Below are 21,998 nucleotides of genomic sequence, written 5' to 3'. Positions count from 1 at the left end.
ACTTCCATATTTACTTCTATACCTAGAAAGAAATCTATTATTTTTGATTAATTTTCGCTTCCTCATATTCAATTCATCTTTGTCACACTCGTTGTTAAACATGAGTTTGTCTCTTTTGCGAGACAAAACGGGAGTTCGTTAGCAGTTAGCACGTGCACATCTCTCGCTTGCCCAGATGCGACTAAAGGCAACTTGTACAATTTGTCATAAGGTAGTAAGTACTTCAATTTTGGAACGCCTATAACCTATCTCTATAAATAAATTGGTAGATATATGTACATCAAATGCTACTTTTCCGCACTAGTGCGTAAATTCACATTATGTAACTATGTCGAAAATTTAAAGGGTCATATGTACTGTAAAACGTTGTACGATACATGTGCGAATAGGTAATTCGCAACTCGTGTCGATTTAAAACACTCCCTTCGGTCGTGTTTTAATTTCTCGAATGGCGATAAATTAAAATTAAGTTTTCGACATACGCACGTATAGTGCTAGTTACCGCACTAGAGCGGTAAAGTAGCGCCATATGTACTGTCAAAGAGAATTTGAAATAGAGGTTTATTGTCAAAGAAAACTTTGTAGCGACGTTAATTTACTGCCATCTTTCGACACACCATTAAAATTTTTAGAACGCCATTTGCTTTGATCCTTATTCTTTCACTGATATCATGATATGTGTTCAATTTGTTAAATATCAAAAAGTGGCGCCTACACCTCTATTTCAAATTCTCTTTGGTACTGTAAAATACATTACGTAATGTAAGTTTTTGTTTTTTGTATTTCATCTACCAATTATAAGGTTTAGATTTTTTTTTTTTTAATCAAAATAATTACAAAGTAATCTGTTGACTTTTACTTTGTTTTACATCTTTATTACATCTTTACTATACAAAATATATAAACGACTTATGCTTTTTTCAAGTTAATTTGATTCAAGTTACGTTCTCTTTCTTCCTTTTCCTTTCTCGTTAAGAAATCGAGCAAATTAATGAGAGCTTGTGCAGTATCATCCTGTTGTTCGGAACAATTTTTGGTTGGTTTTGAATTTGTTTCTATAGACTGTGATAAACCTGCTATTAGAGCACTTTCAAGAAGCCTCAAATCTCCCCAGTTTTTATCACTAAAACTGCCACCTGGTTCAAGTAACTCTTCATCTGTGGACTTGGGTGATTCTTTGCTTGTGCGTACATCTATATCTGACACTTCTCTCTCAATTATACCGGTCAAATGGTTTGACTCTTCACTTGTGCGAACATTTATATTTGACACTACTCTCTCAATTATACCGGTCAAATGGTCAGCAATAAACGACGGCGATTCTATTTCGATTTCTGAGCTTGAGCATTGGTTACCAAAATCTGGTATGTCTAGATTCTCTACAAGTTCATCACTTTCTTCATAATCAAGCTCTGCCTCTTTTTCGTAAATATTTTTCATCATTTTCATTACCGCCGCTATGTCCAGTTGGTTGCTAATATTTAAGTCATAATGCGGTTCTTTGAATTCATATTTTCCTCTATAAAAGTAGGAAGACGGAAGACTGTAGCCACGTACAATGAGGTCCCCACCTGAATACCGTGGTAAGGTGTGAGGTTGTCGGTAAATGCATTCAAATTTACCGGTGGAAGAATTTGGATCATTGGCATAATCGATGACCACTGAAAAGAACAAGACTTTAATCTCTACGTAAGTACTTAGTAACTTCATTAGCGTAAAAAAGCTCGTTTGAAATAAAAAAAATCCTTTTTTTGTCTTTGGGGTCGCAGGACTAGTTAACCCTTTTCCAGGCCGCACCAATCTACAAAGTTATCCCAAAAAAATCAAATATATTCTAATAAATTCAGCGTTGATGATTCATTTGAAGACTAGTCACATTTTCCGAAAGTGCAATCTAATTTGAACCTTAAATCGGATGGCTAAGGTTGAAATTCTATTGGCGCGTATGTGGTCAATAAATCGTACTATACCTGGAAAAAGGGTTAACTGTCTTAAGTTGGTATTTAACTTAACAATAATAATATAGCAAATTTTGGCATAATCTTGAAAGTTCTTTTAAGATCTTTACTTGATCTTTATCTTTTAAGATCTTTATTTTTAATTTGAGAGATTATCCGTATTATCGGAGGTAATAATTGTTTTGTTAAACTATTTTGTATATTGCTCAAAACTGATCATACAACATACTTTCAACTTGCCCAATAATAGTAAATGAAAAAGCACAATTCAGCTATCTAATATAATACCTACTGAATATAGGTACCTTTTATGATATCTCTTATAACAGCCGGACATATCTTTGCAGTGACTGGAGTAGTAGGATGCAGATCAGGACAGGAGTTAATCTCAATTAACCACGGCTTATATTCCTTGTCTAACATAAAGTCGCAACCATACAACTCGAAACGGTTTTTACATGCAATCAGCGAATCCTGGCAACCTAGCACTATGCTTCTTATGGCCTTTTTCATTCCCGGGTAGATTATATTATCCCACACATTTGCCTTTCCACTTTTTTGTAAATAGCTTTTGAAGGTATCTGAGTCCCACATGTTGGTTAGAGGCAGATCTTCGTGGCGGTTTTCACAATTTGTATATTTCTTTTGCACTGCGTTGTTCGTTAGATGGATCGATTCATGGTAGTTCTTCAGGTTGTATTTTTGTGTGCTGAATTTCAAATAGCAGTCTTTATACATCCATATAACTAAAGGACATGTACTTGTTATAAGATAGTATTGTCGTATGTCAAATTTTGTCTCGTGTATGAGTAATGGTTCCTCTGTAAAAGAATGTAAAAGAATAACACAGGATTAGTTATTGGTTAAACGAATTAGAAGGGCTGCGTATATTATTTTTCCCTAACGAATTGAGGAAGATGCTCACCAATGTATTTTTGTAGGACGTATTTCGCTTTGGTTTTATTTAATATGTCATCGACGTCTTCCAATCTAGAAGCTAATCTTATGCCTCTGCCCCTGCACCAATGAGCAGGCTTTATTATCCAAATATTGTGACACCCTTCGCAACTTAATTGTGGTCGGTACTTGTAAATTTCTTTCAATATAAATTTCGCGTAACTTAAGTATAAACTCAATTGTTCCTGTTTATCAGTGTCAAAATGGGCGGTCTTTGAAATTATACGGGAGTAATTTTTCATAAAAGTGTTCCACTGGCCTGCAGTTACATTGCTTACTGTTTTGTCTATGTCTTTATTCTGTTTCCTATACAAGTATTCTTTACACCTGTTTATTGCAAATAGTATGATTTTTATAGACACCGTACCATTAGAGACGAACACAGGTCGGTCATTGGCGACCATTGACAGCACCCACTTCAGCAAGCTTGTACAAGCTGTAACTTTAAAATCGTTCTTAAAACTATCTATTTCACCAGTATCGTAGCTATTGTATGATCGCGGACAATACACTTCGGCTACACCTTCTATATAGAACCAGTAGTTTCTTTTTATGGCTGAGCAGAGACCTTGCTTCGTTGTCCAAGCAGCGTCTATCTGTAACTTGTTAACAGTAGGTACGTAATCCTTTGTCATATCTATGGTACTGCCCTTTTGCGCCTGGTACTCCTTTGTGCGCCATATAAAATTAGGTGAATATTTTTCTACTAAATGGGATAGGAGGAGGGTTTCTAGCTCGTTTCTAATCTCGTGTTTAGGTGTGCGGCCGCTGTATATATTTTTCATGTTCATACGCTGCGAGGGAAGCTTTTCCACCCACCCTCGCTCGACCAGAGCGTCGCGTACGGTCTTGCAGGTACCATACACTGAGAATATTTTATTTTTTCTTATGGCGTCAGCAGCCAAATTTTTCAGGTGCACGTATCGTGTGGTTCTTGATTGGCAAGTACCAATAATCTGCATTTTCTCTTTCGGTGACAAACCACAACATTTGTATGTTCCTTCATATGGTCCCAATCTCATTTTAGGCTTGTGCGAAAGTCTGTCAGGAACGTACGAGTATACACGCGTATGGTTATGTTTCGTTACTGTTGGACTTAATTTAATCTGGAATTAAGTGGAAATTATTATTAATTATTCTTAGTTACACACGAGATTTAATTGATACGTATACGTTCCTATAGGTTCGACTTCGTTCTTCGCTGTAAGTTTATTTTTCTCTTTAGGAAAGAATTGAAGGGATGTCCATTTTATTTTGACTGCACAGAGTAATAGGTATTATATGAATATCAAATGCATCCATCAACTACTATTTGGTGAAGTTGATTGATTCTCCAGCTTGAAAACTATTATTATTGAAGATATCTATTGTTTTTATTGGAATACACTCATGTATTACCTACGGAAGTCTGCAAACCGCAGATGGATTGCCCCTTATTATACTAGAGGGTACATAAGTATTTACGGGGGTTCTCAGAAAAAAGTGTACCATTTACTTTTTGAAAAACGATCAACTTTTGGAATATTTGGACATTTTCGACTCAGAATCACGAGGACGATTGATTGAAACAACGAAAACAGACCCGTCTAAAAAACAAATTGTGTGTCACTGTTGTGACGGTCCATACAAAATGTATGTAAAAAAAATACGTTATTAACTGTAATTGTGTTTCGGAGAATTTTTTCTGTTATAAATTGATAGTCCCCGTGATTTTGAGTAGAAACGCCTCAAAAGTTAATATTTTTTTAGAAAAAAAGTAAATGGTACTTGTAACTGAAAATTCCCATACTTGAATATATTCAAAATTACCTTTGTCCCGGGTACCCTTGAATATACTTTGGTAGTAGGTACGCTAACTGTCGTTGGCATTTTCACACTAGTATTTACTGGTAGCCTTCGTGAGGTGCCGTTGGTAAGATTAGGGATCTGCTGTTGCTAAAGTGTTAAAAATAGATTAAAAAGATTCAAATAGCGACACTCATAACTAAACATAAATGCAATAAGTTTTATTAATTTTCAGATTTGTTATATTACACTAATTTCAGAACGAAAAAAAACTGCCGCCTATAAACTTCATATTATCAAAATGAACTTTTTTTCTAAATACTTAATATTAAAATTTGAATATCTTTTCATGACCTTCGCTACGAATATGAAGTGTTACGCCTTGTTACGTCTTACGTATAATATAATCGATATTATAAAGGCCATAGTCGGGTTCCCATAGTAAGTCGACCTTTAAATCAATTTGACTCAGGGATTTTTTGTGAGTACCTCTTATGGTGAAGGATATTTATGCTTCAACTTAGCATAAATATCCTTCACCATAAGAGGTACTCACAAAAAAATCCCCGAGTCAAATTGATTTAAGGGCCGACTTACTATGGAAACCCGACTATGGCCTTTTACTGGTAGTGTTTATTTATTCTTACCTTCTTTTGGAGAACCTTTCTCTTACGTAACGGCATTGTGAATGAGATATGACCATATTTCTGTTTAGTATTTTTGATATGATTTCTATAATGTAAAAACAAGAAAACGGTAACATATTAGTAACTGTAGTCAGGGCTAGATTGTAGATTTCGGATAAAAGCTAGATCGGAATCGCTTCCGATATAAATGCTACGAGTATAGGTAATTTTCGTATATACACCTATGTGCTCCAAGGGCTACTATTACCTACATCAATTTTCCATTGCAACAAGGAGATTGTTAATATGTATTCTATTACCTATATAATACGTAGCAATGGCAACAGAACATTTACCTAATACTAACGTATAATTTATATATAATAGTTACTTTGCACATATACCATGTTTTTTTTGAAAATCAATTAAAAATATACGTAATAGATAATCCCTTTTCTATTTACAGTTAATTTCAATATTTATATACTACAATACGGGACGGGTAAATATTAGCTTTGAACCAAGCTGAAATAAAATCTAATATTTAAATAGGATATTAACATATTTTTTAATACATTTGCTTAAAAACTTAAAAAGTGCTACTTTACGTAGCTGTTTAGCGTGCGGAAAGTTGGATTTCGCGAACTAGTGCTTTTTACTTTTCCACTTGTTCCAATTCATGACTACTTATTGATGAGAATGATGAGTGTTAATGTTAGTTTCCTTTAAAAGTCGTAAACAACATATAAACCTACTGTTAATGTAAAAATATTAAATACCTATAAGCATATTTCATATTTTATTACTTAAGGTACCTCTTCATCATATATTTCTTAATAAGTTGTCTGAATGGAACGGAATAGCTGCCGAAACGCCTGTCAAAGTAGAGCGTTTTTTCTTTCTGCAATATTTATTTATTCGATATTGTTATCATACAATTTAAATATACGATACACAAATAATCGTAAATAACGATACTTAGGTAATAATAGTATAATATTTTATATTTACAATTGTTTCTGTCTTATAGAACATGCATAAAAAAGTATTTGTCGTTTTTCTAATTTTTTCGCAACTGTATTAAAAAACGTCGTTCGATACACGTGCGGAAATGCCATTCTTCACAGTAATGACATACTTTCCGCACTAGCATCGAAATGTACTATTACGATAACAGTATGAATACTGGTAGCATCAAATGGTAAAATCAATTAGTAAACGGTACATTTTACAATACATTATATGTAATACCTGTAATTTGTTGTATCAGTAAAGTGTAAGGTTTTCCTTAAGTTGATATCATGTCATACCTACATACTTTTTGATTCTATGTATATCAACATATAAACCTAAACCGAAATTACTAATGTGTCGGATGTCTCTTACCTTACCTCATTTTAACATGGTTGTTGTAGTTTTATTTATTATTAATTGATACATGTTTGTAATTTACATTTCTAATTTATCTTGTTTTAGTGTGTTATTTATTCTGCATTTTGTTTGAAGTTTGTAAATAATATGTAGTGACAGCATTGACAGATTAAGACATTTTATTTCTTTTATTTCATGACAGTGTGCGACAAAATTTAGTTAGTATATGAGGTCTGTCGTCACGTTAAATTGTATGGGAATGTGTAATTTTCAAAATCTTGACCAGGGAAGGGACTAGCATGGAGAAGGATCCGGGGTTCGGGTAGATCTGAAAGAATAATTTTAAAATATGACTTTAATAATATAGTAATTACAATAGAATTTGAAGTTGCCAACAATTTTTACGAATAAAAATAAACACTTCTTATGGGTAAAAAACTTAAGTAAGTCACCTGTTGTATGTAGTTGTGACGTGTTCGAATAGACATTTGTTTTGTTTGTGTGTCTTTTAAACATATATTGTCTATTCGAACACGTCACAACTACATACAACAGGTGACTTACTTAAGTTTTTTACTTGTATCTAATTGTATATAAATATAATATAACGCTTTGCAAAATATTTTCTGACAATATATTTAGTGGAAAAAGCATGTACATAAAATGTATAATAAATATAAGTATCCTTCTAGTAGTTTAATACTATTGCAATTTTTTGAAATATGGGATGCTTGAATCTAAAGGGTAGTGTTTTGAATGCGGATACCACAAAATTAGTTACTCTTTTTTCTTTTTATTATTTTGTGTCTCGTCGTTTAGAGGAGTCACAACTACGCGGTAAGGGGCGTAAATGGAGGTGCAATTCTCCGAAAACTTAATAGCTTTTTGCTTATTCCTATTTTCATCACGCAGCTTACAGATGTTCCTACCGACCGCACTAAGTTTTTTAATCGGATCCGCTTCGTTGGCGAAAGGTCGTGAGCTCAGGGGTTCTAATAGCGACCTATTATTCGAGCTAACTATGCCAGACTTAGTTTGTCGCAACGGCATAATGTTCTCAGACCTATTGGCAATTTTATTCTGAACGGATATGGTTGAACGTAGTATACTGGCAGTTTCTCGTTCCCATTCAATAGGATCTATGTAGCAACGTTTGTTACCGACCGACCTGTCGACTTTGGGCTTCTCCGCTTTGCTGGCCGACTCGGTCCTGTACTTGCCGACGTGCTTAGCGGACTGCGTGTCCTCAGGCCGGCAGCATGAATGGGGCACGACGCGGCGCTTACACTCTGTGTTTTTTTCCCGTCTTCCTCGATGCGTCCTAGAAGAAATCGCCGAGGAGTTACGTTTTTTCCCGCCGTTTTTCAACGCGAGACCTGATTTAACGACAGTGATAGCTTGGCGTACCGTGAAAGAGTCCTTGGCTGCAAGAAGGAGGCCGTCCTTGTTGGTGGGCAGAGCATCGTAAGGATTTAGCCAGGAGAGAAAGTCTGTGATGATGGGTCCGCTGTACTCCGGAGGAACCGGTTTATCTTCCGCTAGTACGTCACCAGATGGCACTCGCTGCACGATTGGTGTGGTGCTTCTTTGTTCATACTTATGCTGTTTCAACTTACTCTTCAATAGTTTTTTGCCATTGATACAAAGAGACAAGCCAAGATATGCTGGCGCTTTGGGAATAAACTGCCTGTACGCTAGTTCAAATGTCCCCGTATCAGCTTCAGGGTTGTTGCGTCGATCTAGCACGACTGAAAAAAAATGTCGAATTATTAATTTCAAGTTTCCGTTAGACACCATTTAGATATGATTCTAAAGAGCTAAATCGAATCATTCATGATCTTTGAACCTAGAACAGTCTGATAGAACCAAACTAAATTAAGTTACCTTTTATAACATCTTCAAGACATTGAGGGCATAGCCGCGCTGTGACCGAAGTAGTTGGCGCCAAGTCAGGGCTAGAGTTGATCTCTATAAGCCACGGCGTGAAGTCCTCAGTCAACATAAAATCGGCTCCGTACAATTCGAAGCTGTTCTGCCTCTTGTCCATCGAGTCTTGGCAGGCCAGCATCGCTCCAATGAGACACTGCTTCATGCCTGGATATATTTTCGAATCCCACAACTCATGTTTTCCAATCTGTCTTCAGAAAAAAAGCATATTGAACGCAATAAATTGGCATATTGGCTATGGTGAAAACATTCTCATATTTACCTCAAGTAAGCTTTGAAAGTGTGGCAATCCCACATGTTTTCGTCTGGCAGCGCCTTATCTCTTTCGCCGTTGTTCTTGTATTTAGACTGAACAGCGTTATTAGTGAGATGAACCGACTCGTGGTAGTTTGATAAACTGAATATTTGGGAACTAAACCTTAGGTAACTGTCTCTGAAATAAAAGCTTCGTTAAAGCACTACAGAATTCCCTACTGACTTTATGTATCTAATAAGAACAAATTCTAGCTAATGTAATGCTTGTCTCAATGGTTTTATCGTTGGTTTCGATTACTTTCAAATTGATGAATATTAACTTACTTATAGACCCAAATCGTCAAAGGTTGACAGCAGGTAATTAGGAACCATTGCCGTATATCGAATTTAGTATCATAAATGACCAGTGGATTCTCTGAAAAGACATTAAATAAGCATATAAAAATGGATATAATGTACTATCTCCGCCGACCGCTGAAACAGATAATAAATGTGATTTTCATTGCGTCCTGTCACTGAGGTAGCTACTCTTTTACATAAAGCCTGACCAGTAATACTAATATATAATCACGCGCCATGTTGCGGAATTTCACTGGAACTATTTTTTTCATACTAAACTAAACTGTCACCATATAACAACAACAGCGCCCTCTTGACAATGATCATATATTAGTGGTCAGGCTTTAAACCTCTAAAGACAGCAGTTGTAAGGTAAAAAGTCTTTGAAATACAATTATCTTACCAATATATTTCTGCACAACGTATCTACTTTTCAGGGCCGTTGGGATATTAATCAGGCCTATAATGTCCTTGATATTGTTCATGAGTTGGATGCCTCGGCCGCGGCACTTTGCCCCAGGCTTCACTATCCATATATTCAGTACACCATCAATGTCTATTTGTGGCCAGTACTTCGTCATTGTGGCTAGGAGTTTCACAGCCTTTCGTTCTAGTTGCCTGAACAAAGTAAGGTACGAGATTGAAAAGTTTGATTATCATTATTGTATACCATACTTTTTCTACGAGTAATCTAAAATGATACTTTTTTACTATAAAACCTACATAATTAATGAAAATTACACATTAACGCCGCATCATGGTCCTAAGTCCTAATAATCATAACCTTGAAATTACTTATATATTTAATATAAAATGTCATTTTCATTAGGTAGGCATGTCACGCAACTTGCCTATTAAGACTGCATCGTCCGTTCAGTGGCAGCGCGCTCTCATTAGTGGAATTGTGTTTTCTAATAAACCAATCAATCCAATTTCTGTATAATCCAGTATATTAATGTTATTTGAGATGCTTAGTTTTATATTACTTACCATTTACTTTATCACCTAAACGGAAAAAAGTGGCTACCATTTGCCGTTTAGTTGATGACGGAAAGAACAAGCAATATGTAATATGACCAAAACCAAAAGTAGGGGAATTAGTAGGACTACAACTTTAATATCCATGGATTGTACAGAAATGGATTGGTTTATTAAAAAACATAATTCCACTAATGGGCGGCACTGGACGGTCGATATATAGCCTCTTAATAGATTCACTATATTTACCGGTTCGTAATAGAAATATTTACCGCAAGTATGCATAATGTTTATGTTAATAAATAAGTAGGTTACATCATAACTCGTGTATAAAATGACGATATCATTATCATCCCCATCATAGTTGATATTAAAAATATTAATGTTCATGCCGCATCGCTTAGTTGGGCACATAATATCCTGGACCGATAGACAACCGGCAGGGTTTATACCCGTGCATATACAATTGAGTGACATTGATCACTTGATCAGGTATTAAAGCCCCACGGGTTCAGGTTCCTCTCTCACTCTCACCGAGTGTAAAGGTGACCGAGATAGCTGAGCGTGACCGAGATCGCGGATACCATATGTTTAGTTTAGCCTACCAAACGAAGCCCAAAAAATGCGATTCAGGGGAAATAATTCATGTATAAGCGAATTTTGGCATAGTCCTAGGAAATGGTATTGTAAACAACAAACAAAAGTACTGCTGGATGGGGGTGAAGCTAACGGGTTGGGTTTGTTGTTGTGTTATTGTTTAGTTATTATTTCCCCCGATTTCCCTTCGTTTGATGACCTAGTTTTAGAATTTGAATTCTTTGTAATTTGTAATTACCAAAGAAATAGTAATCGATGAGTTTGATCAAAGATACAATTGCACACTTTTAGAAGCAAATTTCATACTTTTAGATTTTGTGCAAAAATTGTTACAAATTTTTAAGGTGCGTCTTAGACCTTAGACCTTCAGTATGTCCGTGTTTTTTTCTATAGAGCGAAAGAAATCATGTTTCGAATCGATGCAGTTACTAGAGAAAGGCATACATTTTTGCTAATTTATAATTAAATTTTTGGCAATCGTATTGAGATCGAAAAAAGCGCTACATATAACTTATCAAAAACTCTGCTGGCTGATCCCTCTGAACTACCTGAGAAGCCATTATTAATTCTTACGAAATGTTTGATCATGTCATGAATGAAATAAATATCAATGCACAATCGTTATGTTGAATCCAAACACGTCATTATACATATTCAAGGTAGTAACACGACATACTAGCAGAAAAACAAACAATGACTCACAAGAAAACATTTTACATTACGTAATGTCTCTTTATAGTTAGCGGAAATATGCGATAATTCTGATTTGTGTTTAAACACGCTGATGATCTCAGTGATTTAGGCAACATACCTTATGCTGGAATTTTTGTCCTCAGCAAATTTGGCCTTTTCGTGGACGAGTAAATAATGATGTGTAAGAAATTGGTCCCACTCGTGTTCCCAAATATGCTGAGCTTGGTCTTCCATATCATCAATGTCTTTATGCGTGAAGAAAGCAATGTATTCGTTCAGTCGATTTAACGCGAATTCTATTGCTGAGAATGGAACCTTTCCGTGACTCGTGACTAGATTACCCTCCCCGCTGGCTTGCAAACTGTGCGATAACCATTTAAGGATGCTGATGCAAGCGGTTATTCTAAAGTCCTCTATGAATTCCTCAAGGCTATCTGGGTTGTGGATGTTGTAGCAGCGCGGGAATTTGGTCAGCGCTACTCCTGGCTCCGTGTACCAGTGCATTTGGGTTAGAGAAGCTGTCAAGCCTTCTTTAGTGGTGAAGAGCGACCTACAAAACCTGTATGAAATGTAAAGCAAATGAATATTAATTTTTTAACCGAGCTACCAATTTGACACAATTTATTAATCTAATCTTCATAAAAGCATCGCAGTACTCGAGGGCCTTGGCCCTTGAGGCTACCTTTAGAAAAAAATGCATAAGTATTGTTTACGAGTAATTAGCTACGTCTGTAGACGCTTTAATTATACATTCCTTCCCGATATGTATATTCATATACGTATATACTTAATGTATATTCATATTGTACAGCGCAATTTAGGACTGTGTAACTTAAGCCGCTAATAATACGAATACAATGGAAACATGGAAGGAAATACCTGCTAATAATAACCTCTTTGTTGCTAAGTAACCAATCGTACTTGTCCCTTTTCGTCGTCCAGAGAAAGTCAACTGAATGGTGTTCCATGAATTTGTAGAGAATCAGTCGTTCAACTTTGGAAAGCTCTTTTCTTGAAGCTCCTTTTGGATCTATGTTCGTAGGGGGATGGCGGACCTTAAAATAATAACTCCGAATAGGTACGAGTAAGTAGCGGGATTTTAATGAATATTTCTATTAGTTTTGTTGTAATATTTATTACTGATTGATAGATCTAGATCCCGGCGTGTGGCGTAATAAAAGTACTCCGGAAATTGAAAGTAAAAGACGACTCTACAACAAATTAAAGTTTTAAATCATAAATATTTAAGTAAATCCAAGTTACTTGTTCCGAGTGTACAAATACACCTTACGTCGGTTCGGCAATGTCGGCCACATGTATATGTATAGAAAAATAAAAATAATACCTAGCTTAAAAAAGTAAGGTTCTACGTTACGATTACTATTTAACTGTGCCAGCAGTATTTTACCTTATGGGCCTCATATTTTTCCAACCAGCCCCGCTCCAAAAGCGCCCTCCTCACCGCGGGGAACCCTCCCCCTTTGATCATGAACACCTTGCGGTCTCGCATGGCGATGTCCGCTAGCTTCTTGAGCTCATGCCATCGCTCGTTGGACACCCAGCTTCGGTACTGTTTTAGCTGCTCGGCTGACGTCGTCGTTTCTGATTAAACAGTAGAATGTATATACTCGTATTAGGCAAAAGTGGGACAGAACAAACTACATGTACCATCAGCCGTAAATTGGCAGGGCGAATTTATCAATGAATTCATTCATGATTTCTCCTTGCAATTTCGCAGCTCACTGTACCTACGAAGGTGGGATAAAAGTGCTACAGAGTGGGTGCTGCAAGAGACTGGTAAGTCAAGGTGGGAGTGATCGACTCGGGAATGAGATGTGTGGAAAACAAAGGAGGATTTTGCCAAGTAGTAGGATAGTTTATAGGATATAAAAAATGTAATGTAGAAAATATTCTGAGTGTTATAAAGATTTTGAAGCACAAGAAACAGCGAAGAAAATAATACTTGTAACAAATAATGTAAGAAGAGGCGAATAAATAGGTAAATGCATTTTCATGATTTGTACTGAACTGTCTTTCTGATAGAAAACCTGCGGCAGCTTTCGTGAAACGACCTAGCACCTGCTACCTGCTGCTGCTAGGTATACCTAAAATAACTTGGCCTTAATGATTAATTAATTAAAGACTATGGGTAATCGGATATCACACTACTTATACCTGTCTCATAAATGCACTCATTATTTAGTAAGACAAGACAAACCTGGACCATTTTCAGACTTGCAAAGAGAGACGGCGCTCGTCGGTCGCAGTTCCTTCTTAGCTGTACTATCCTTATGCAGCTTAGAGTCCGAGACGCTCTCTTCCAGCTCCATTGTTATAGCCATGCGCGGCAGCCTAGACACCTGCAACAAGTACCAGGCATGTTTTGGCTAGTATATGTGCTTTTACTCCCGTGGCTAAACCTCTACTGCCTCTAAATTTAACCCTGTAGTGCAATAACCTACTTCGCATTTAACCTACATCGGGGATCCTATCATTGAGGCTTCGGAGCGCATCACCGCCTGGTACCTTAGTGACGTCACTACTCGAGTACATTGCAAATCGTGCGGAATGTAGTTACGCGAACGCGGTAATTAATATACCGAAATTACATTTGCTGTACAACCGGGTCGCAGCTAGAGAACTGGGTTAAAGTAACGCAATAGCGTTTTAAAAATTAATATGAAATGTGGGTACTGTAATTTACTCTGACATATTTTCGACAAACGTCGATTTGATTAACACATGCCTCTTTAGGTAGAGTTTATTTTTAAGGTCAAATTTGGGCAAGGAGTTCCTAGGTTTATAGGTTAACTTGAAATATAAACATTATACTATGCGTATACAAAATATAATATGGGTAAGAATCCGAAGGTGAAATGAACATTTGAGAAATGAATTGATAATAAGTGGTTGTTAAGTTTAATTTCTTTACAGTACATATCGTCACTTTAGGTGCCTATGTCGAAAATTTAAAGGAGATGACAGCGCTCCCCGTACCAGCTATATGAAAAATAGGTACTAAGTTTAAGTAATAAGAGGACGCGAAACGAAGACAACTTTTTAAACTAAAAACTTGTAGTGACTTTATTTTGTATCACAGGCTCGGCTATCACCATCTCGTGTTGGTCTTAGAAAGTTTTGCCAGACCAAGCTAAGTTGGCAGCGATTTTGATAGCCTAGACGGTGCAAGGAGATCCAAACGCGCAAATGGCATTGGATTAGGCATATCCTCAGGAAGCCTGACACCCACCTATCCAAAGTGGCCCTGACCTGGAAGATGCCCGGAAAACGGAAACATGGTCGCCCTAAATTTACTTGGCGCCGTTCCGTGGAGCAAGAGTTGGGTGTTTTGAGGTGGGAGGAAGTTGCCCAAGCTACCCAGTACCGGAGTCAGTGGAAGAAAATGGTTCGAGCCCTACACCCCAGCAGGGGGTAACAGGATGGAAAGAAGAAGAGAGATGGTGCAAGTGTTATTTTAATCGTCAAACTTCTACGAAATTACACTGACATAAATGTACTACTACGTACTAGACACACTATCGAGATCAACTAGTGTCCGCCATTTTCGGTGTTTGACGTCTGTCACTAAGCTTAAGAACGTAGTGATTATATGCTCTTTGAAGAATAATAGCTAGTCAGAGGCGAAACAGTTATGACAACTGTTCATTTTCTACCTAAATAGTTACTGTTAAGAATCTACATAAAAATTATTTAAGTATTTCCGTTAAAGTGTAATGATTTTTGTTTCTTTTGTGACACTGCCGATATTAAAATTTATAAAAATAGTCTTAAAACCTTTTGTGTTCGACTCTCGTACTCGTAGCAATTTTGGTCAAATCGCGTTTATAACATAATAGATTCCTTAAATATAATTGTCCAGCTTTGGCCTTGTATTCTATAAGATTTTCTCGTATTTACTGTGGCAACACCAGCTCACAGTTGGAATTTGAATATTGCTCTGTCATAGACACGTCAGAGTCAGTGTGTCATCAACCTACCACTAGTTAACATCGTATTTCGTCGTTCTCGCTAATTTTCGCAACTTATTGAAAGCACTACTGCCAATCACGTCTCTAGCATTTAGACTCAGTGTTGTGTGGACGAAGGACACCAGGCACATCCGCGAAGTGGAAAATCCGAGGTCTAAGTTGGACGACTCAAGGTAACGGTTCTGAGCTTACTTCTAGCTGGCGACAAGGACAGCCAGAATCACCACCAGCGGTCTTCAACGGCGACCAACGATTCAGCCCCACAACTCCCGGACTGAAAGGTAACTTCGCCCTACACTATTTCACATTTTAGTTTTAATTTAACATTCTAATCTTAATATCTCACAACTTTCTTGCTCAACCGGCCCCTAAATTTCATTCCCTATCGCCCCCCTTTTTCGAATTACAGTCCACTCTCTCGCTATTGAACATTTTGGCCTTCGATCCGCATAATTTGAAAAGTGACCTTTGGTTTTTCGTTTCTCGTTGTTTGTTGCTTATTCGAATTTGTTTGGTCATATCATTTGTTTAATTCAAAATTTAGGGTACACTTATAAAAAAGTCGAGGGTAAGCAAGAAAGTTGGTGGCCGTGTAGTAGTGCTTTTAGTAAATCATTCGTTCACTCGTGGTTAATATTGCTGGCAACATTCTCATAGTTGTCAAGGGTTAACGTCAACTGTCAATGTCACTAGTATCAGTCAGTAGTACTTCGTTTTTATTGAATTAATTTTGCAATTAAGTTTGAGTTTTTCGCCGTTTTAGTGTTTTTAATTGCACTTAAAACAATATGAGTGTACATGGTGATAGTGACACGGATCCCGCGACAGTAGACATGTTCCATGTCGCGCGAGGTTACGCTATTTTTCGGTTAGAAAATATTGAGGGTTCCGACTTGAAAGGGTATGATGAATCAGACATCAAGGATATAGAAAAGGACTTTCACAAAGCACAACTACGGATTTTACGTCCACTGAAACCTGAAAAACGTGTGGAGGAGTATGAAGTCACCAAGGAATTTGAAAGTAAGCTAAAATCCGTAAAATGTAGGTTGAGACAAATGGCTAGAAGTGAAATAAGTGATAAGCCTGAAGTGAAATCTTTAACGCTTGGGAATAATTTAGCTAAGCTTCCAAAAATATCGATTACGCCTTTTGATGGGAAACTGGAAAGTTGGGTGTCTTTTAAGGAGCTTTTTGATTCCCTTATACATAGTCGGAGCAATATTAGTAATGTGGAGAAATTGCACTACCTTCTATCAAGCGTTCAGGGTTCCGCACATGATTTAATAAAAAGTTTTCCTTTGTCAGGTGACAATTACAGCAGTGCATATGAAACACTGTCCAACTATTATGATAGGAAGAGGCAAATTGCTGTCATGTACTATGAAAAACTGCTAAATTGTGAGCCAGTCAAAACAAAAATGGATTTGGAAAGGGTTTTTAGAACTTTTAATGAGAATTTAACTATTTTGTCAAAATTTAACCTCCCCGACAAGAATTTTATGTTATATTATTTGCTTTGGGCAAAGTTAGATGTCGCTACCCGAGAAGCATTTGAGTTACAACTCGCTTCCAATACTGAAGTTCCAAAGTTTGAGGAATTAAAAAACTTTATTGAAAAGCGGAGCAGGGCTTTGGAAAACTCCAGTGTTAGTGTTAGGCCTCAAGTTCAGAATGTTAAACCGTTAACCAAAAACAAAACGGCCCTTGTCGTTTCGACTACATCAACACCAAGTTGTGTTTTTTGTTCGGGTCAACATAGTCTCGATAAATGTAACAAGTTTATAAATCTCAATAATGATGGCCGGTTTAATTTTGTTAAGGAGAAGGGTTTGTGTATTTTATGTTTCTCAAATGCACATAGGGTGAAAACTTGTCGAGCTTCTCGCTGTAGTGTGTGTAATCGCTCGCACCACAACTTATTGCATTTCACAAAGAGTGTGGAAGCACCCACGGGCACAGAGATTGCTACTGCACCGCCTAGCAATGGCATGAGCAGTAGTAGTAGTAACACGGTTTTAGCTGCTATGGCGGGAGATAATACAATCTTCTTCGCTACTGCCCAGGTGTTAATTCGGGACAGTTCTGGTGTCTTCCGCCCAGTGCGGGCGCTCTTGGATGGTGCTAGTGCATGCAATTTCATGTCAAAATCCTGTGCAGAAATGCTAGGATTTGAAACTTCTGGACAACACACTGTGTTTGGCATTGGCAATTCGCCATATCAAACATTTGGCGCACTATCATGTGAGGTCAAGCCAATGGGAAATGAACCCTCTTCACTGAGTACTAAACTCGAAGCTTTCGTTTTGTCGCCGGTATGTGCCGACCAACCTCCTCAACCTGTCGATTCGTCGGGGTGGTCTCACATCAGGAATTTATCGCTGGCTGATCCTGGTTTCGCCCGTCCGGCGCCGGTGGACCTGTTACTTAACGCACAGGTCTTCGTTTCGTCGTTGTTGCCCGGTATACGGCGCGGGAAGCCTGGACAGCCTACTCTGTTGAAAACCATCTATGGATGGGTCGTTATGGGTGAGTGTGACGGGAGTCAGCTCACAACAAGCGCTCTCGTATCGTATCGTAACAATAAAAATCATTGTTTTTTCGTGTCGAGTCCTTCGCAGATTTTGTCGCTTGATGATTCTATAAAAAAATTTTGGGAATTAGAAAACGTTAGTTCTCCGACTAAACCTTTCGTATCTGAGGAGGACCAACGCTGCGAGGACTATTTTCTTGAAAAATACTATCGCAATGAAGAAGGCAGGTTCGTAGTTCCACTACCATTTGTCGATCCCGCGAACAAACCTACCTTCCTCAATTCGCGTGAAATTGCTCTCAAGCGGTTCACGTCGTTGGAACGCAAGTTGAACTCCAACCCCGAGTTCAAAAGGGCGTATGTGGAATTTATGGATGACTATGAGGCTCGTGGTCACTTGGAAGAAGTGGAACCTCCTTCCACAAGTGAAGGCCACTTCTATTACATACCTCACCATGGAATTCTGCGCGATTCCGTCACCACTCCTCTTCGCGTGGTTTTCGACGCAAGCGCTAAGGACGCCAACGAGGTGTCCTTGAACGCTACTCTTCTCGCTGGGCCCAAGCTTCAGACTAACATCTTCGATCTGCTCACACGTTTTCGCTGGCATGCCGTCGTCTTCACAGGTGACGTGAAACAGATGTACAGGCAGATCCTGGTCTCTGATGAAGACGCTGAATTTCAGCGCATTTTGTGGCGCCCTTCTGCTGTCGGTCCTGTGCGCGACTACCGTCTTAAAACGGTAACCTACGGGGTTTCTGCTGCGCCATTCCAAGCTCTTCGTACAATGGCTCAACTTGCCAGTGATTCTGCAGCCGCATACCCAAGTGGTTCAGCTGTTCTCGCTCGTGACATCTACGTCGACGACGTCGTCACCGGAGCGGATTCTGTCGAGCAGGCGCGTTTACTTCAGGTGGACCTTACGAAAATATTGTCGTCGGGGGGTTTCCACCTCAGGAAGTGGACCTCCAATAGTAGTGAGTTCTTGGAGAGCCTTCCGTCTTCTGATCTGTACTCGGAAGACTTTAAACATTTCGAAGAAATGACTGACATTTCTCTAAAGATATTGGGCTTGCTATGGCAACCTCAATCAGATTCTTTCCGGTTTCGTGTCGCCGCTGCTCCTAACGGTCGGTGCACCAAGCGCACCATTCTGTCGGAGATAGCTAGAATCTTCGATCCATTAGGTTTCCTCTCGCCTGTAACATTTCTCGCCAAGTATCTGATGCAATTGCTTTGGGTTTCGGGCGTTTCCTGGGATGGAGATGTCCCGGAAAGCATCAGGCTGGAATGGCAGGAATTCAAAACTCAACTCTCGTCGCTGAGTGCTGTAGCTGTGCAACGCCGTTTAGTCGGGAAATTCGACGTGCTACATCTCCACGGATTTTGCGACGCGTCAGAACGTGGCTTCTGTGCCGTAATCTATTGCCGTACCGAAACTGAGGAGGGTGACGTCGACGTACAGCTCGTGTGTGCTAAGTCCAAGGTCGCGCCATTGCGTAAATTGTCGGTGCCGCGTCTCGAATTGCTCGCAGCGGTTCTGCTGTCTGACTTGATGGCTTCGGTCGTGGAGGCTTTGAAGCCTTTCCACTCGGTAGACAGAATCTTTGCATGGTCGGACTCAAGTGTGACGTTGACCTGGATTAAGTCGTGTCCGTCCAGGTGGAAAACGTTCGTGGCCAACCGTGTGAGTCATATCCAAGACGTTATTCCTCCCGATTCTTGGCATCATGTCAGAACCACTGACAATCCAGCCGACTGCGGATCGCGTGGTTTGCTTCCCCAAGATTTAGTCAACCAAACTTGCTGGTGGAACGGGCCTGATTGGCTCAGGCACCCCACTGAGAGCTGGCCTAAGTCAGTGCTGATGCCAGATAGGGACGTTCTCCATGATGAGCAAAAGATTACAGTCCTCGTAGTGTCCAATGACAATGCACTAATCGACAACTTACTGGAGAAGTTTTCGTCGTTAAGAACACTTCAACGTGTTTTAGCCTATTGTTGTCGCTTCGCGAATAACGCGAAGAACCGAAAAACGGCCGGGAAGTGGCTACGCGGTCCTTTAACATCTATCGAAATAAAGCAGGCACTCATGGTTATTGTACGTTTCGTGCAGCAGCGCAGCTTCGCTCAGGAAATCGAAATCATTTTGAACAATCATTCGAACTCTCTCCCAAAAGCGTTCAGAAAACTGTCCCCATTCATGGATGACGCGGGTCTCTTGAGGGTGGGCGGTCGCCTGTCGCGAGCTTCTCTCGACTTCGACGTGAAGCATCCTTTGCTTCTACCTCGCGACAATCGGCTGACCTTCCTTCTTATCGATGATTATCATAAGCGATTCATGCATCCAGGCATCCAAACACTTCATAACTTGCTAGCGCAACATTTCTGGATTATGTGTCCGAAACGGGCTATTTATGCAGTTGTATCGAAGTGCATGAAGTGCTTTCGGGTGCGGCCACCGGGTGCTCCTGCGCCACTCATGGGCGACTTACCATCGTATCGAATATCCAAGCTGAAGGCTTTCTCGAGCGCAGCGGTTGACTTTGGTGGGCCTTTCGACATCGCTCTCGGTCGCGGACGTGGTAACAAGACGTACAAAGGTTATATTTGCGTCTTTGTCTGTACCGCAACAAAGGCCATTCATACCGAGCTCGTCACCGAGTTGTCCTCGGATGCTTTTCTCGCCGCACTTCGGCGTTTCGTCGCTCGCCGTGGTCGGTGCAGCCGGTTAGTGTCTGACCAAGGTAAAAATTTTGTCGGTGCGAACAACATCCTGCAACGCTTAGTGAAGGATGCTGCCGCACACCATACAATCAACTTCGAGTTCAACCCGCCGGGTAGCCCACATTTTTCAGGACTCGCTGAAGCTGGAATTAAAGCTGTTAAAACACACTTGTCGCGTGTCGTCGGGAACCAAAGGTTGACATACGAGGAATTCTCGACGATCTTAGCCCAAGTCGAGGCTTTACTCAACTCCAGGCCACTCACTCCTCTCAGCACCGACCCCAACGACCTGTCGGCCTTGACACCGGGTCATTTCCTCACCACGGAACCCCTATCGGTCGTACCTGAGGAAGACTTCTCAGACGTTCGGGTTAGCCCTCTCCAACGCTGGAAGTTGCTTCAGAAGATGCACCAGGACTTCTGGAACAAATGGTCGAAGGAGTATATGCATACTCTCCAGCAGCGGATGAAGTGGCACGACAGACACCCTAACGTCCAAGTTGGCACACTTGTGCTCGTTGTAAACGAGCAGACGAGCCCAATGAAGTGGCCCCTGGGTCGCATTATCGACACACACCCCGGATCTGACGGGATCTGTCGTGTGGTTACTGTGCGCACTGCCACAGGGTTGTACAAACGGCCTGTGGTCAAGCTGTGTCCACTACCTGCGTAGTCGCTTTAATGCGCTACATTTGTGTTGTCCATTCTTCGCTTAGCTTTAATATTATCGCACTTGTTTCACTTTTATTGTTCTTTTCGCTTAGTCAAAATACAAATGCATTTTGGTGGGCGGAATGTCCAGCTTTGGCCTTGTATTCTATAAGATTTTCTCGTATTTACTGTGGCAACACCAGCTCACAGTTGGAATTTGAATATTGCTCTGTCATAGACACGTCAGAGTCAGTGTGTCATCAACCTACCACTAGTTAACATCGTATTTCGTCGTTCTCGCTAATTTTCGCAACTTATTGAAAGCACTACTGCCAATCACGTCTCTAGCATTTAGACTCAGTGTTGTGTGGACGAAGGACACCAGGCACATCCGCGAAGTGGAAAATCCGAGGTCTAAGTTGGACGACTCAAGGTAACGGTTCTGAGCTTACTTCTAGCTGGCGACAAGGACAGCCAGAATCACCACCAGCGGTCTTCAACGGCGACCAACGATTCAGCCCCACAACTCCCGGACTGAAAGGTAACTTCGCCCTACACTATTTCACATTTTAGTTTTAATTTAACATTCTAA

The 21,998-nt window shown here is 39.5% G+C and overlaps 3 protein-coding genes across 6 annotated transcripts; 1 reads left to right on the top strand and 2 right to left on the bottom strand.

The window, feature by feature from the left end:
• Window positions 1-844: 844 nt before the first annotated feature.
• LOC133517624 (tubulin glycylase 3A-like) lies at window positions 845-7,022 on the bottom strand. 2 transcript variants are annotated; one of them, XM_061850973.1, is made up of 6 exons: window positions 6,713-7,022; window positions 5,348-5,432; window positions 4,725-4,850; window positions 2,884-4,021; window positions 2,264-2,779; window positions 845-1,661 (listed from the first exon to the last, which is right to left on the bottom strand). In XM_061850973.1, the coding sequence occupies exons 2-6, from the start codon at window positions 5,381-5,383 to the stop codon at window positions 910-912; spliced, it is 2,568 nt and encodes an 855-aa protein (XP_061706957.1). In that variant the 5' UTR covers window positions 5,384-5,432; window positions 6,713-7,022; the 3' UTR covers window positions 845-909. The 2 variants fall into 2 exon arrangements, with proteins under 2 accessions (XP_061706957.1, XP_061706956.1); XM_061850972.1 differs by having other exon boundaries at window positions 6,718-7,022.
• Window positions 7,023-7,375: 353 nt separating this feature from the next.
• On the bottom strand, window positions 7,376-14,492 carry LOC133517623 (tubulin glycylase 3A-like). 3 transcript variants are annotated; one of them, XM_061850967.1, is made up of 10 exons: window positions 13,985-14,492; window positions 13,725-13,866; window positions 12,915-13,108; window positions 12,386-12,561; window positions 11,625-12,065; window positions 9,642-9,856; window positions 9,224-9,314; window positions 8,907-9,077; window positions 8,582-8,835; window positions 7,376-8,445 (listed from the first exon to the last, which is right to left on the bottom strand). In XM_061850967.1, exons 1-10 carry the CDS (start codon window positions 14,057-14,059, stop codon window positions 7,475-7,477), a joined length of 2,730 nt encoding a protein of 909 aa, XP_061706951.1. In that variant the 5' UTR covers window positions 14,060-14,492; the 3' UTR covers window positions 7,376-7,474. The 3 variants fall into 3 exon arrangements, with proteins under 3 accessions (XP_061706951.1, XP_061706953.1, XP_061706952.1); XM_061850969.1 differs by having other exon boundaries at window positions 14,116-14,492; XM_061850968.1 differs by having other exon boundaries at window positions 13,969-14,491.
• A 3,030-nt stretch (window positions 14,493-17,522) lies between these two features.
• LOC133518217 (uncharacterized) lies at window positions 17,523-21,428 on the top strand. Its single transcript, XM_061851847.1, has one exon. It carries the CDS (start codon window positions 17,523-17,525, stop codon window positions 21,426-21,428), a length of 3,906 nt encoding a protein of 1,301 aa, XP_061707831.1.
• Window positions 21,429-21,998: the final 570 nt, after the last annotated feature.

This window comes from Cydia pomonella, chromosome 5 (assembly GCF_033807575.1).
Source record: "Cydia pomonella isolate Wapato2018A chromosome 5, ilCydPomo1, whole genome shotgun sequence".
Taxonomy (NCBI): Eukaryota; Metazoa; Arthropoda; class Insecta; order Lepidoptera; family Tortricidae; genus Cydia; species Cydia pomonella.
The sequence above is the reverse complement of the archived record's forward strand: the minus strand, read 5'-3'. Positions and strand labels throughout refer to the sequence as shown.

Coding starts and splice junctions, on each gene's coding strand:
- LOC133517624 (XM_061850972.1), bottom strand. Junction 4,851..5,347: donor GAAAGGTTCTCCAAAAGAAG/GTAAGAATAAAT, acceptor TTAACACTTTAG/CAACAGCAGATCCCTAATCT. Junction 2,780..2,883: donor CGTCCTACAAAAATACATTG/GTGAGCATCTTC, acceptor ATTCTTTTACAG/AGGAACCATTACTCATACAC.
- LOC133517623 (XM_061850967.1), bottom strand. CDS start 14,059: ATGTACTCGAGTAGTGACGTCACTAAGGTACCAGGCGGTGATGCGCTC. Junction 13,109..13,724: donor CAAGTCTGAAAATGGTCCAG/GTTTGTCTTGTC, acceptor CTGTTTAATCAG/AAACGACGACGTCAGCCGAG. Junction 8,836..8,906: donor ACTTTCAAAGCTTACTTGAG/GTAAATATGAGA, acceptor TTTTTTCTGAAG/ACAGATTGGAAAACATGAGT.
- LOC133518217 (XM_061851847.1), top strand. CDS start 17,523: ATGGCGGGAGATAATACAATCTTCTTCGCTACTGCCCAGGTGTTAATT.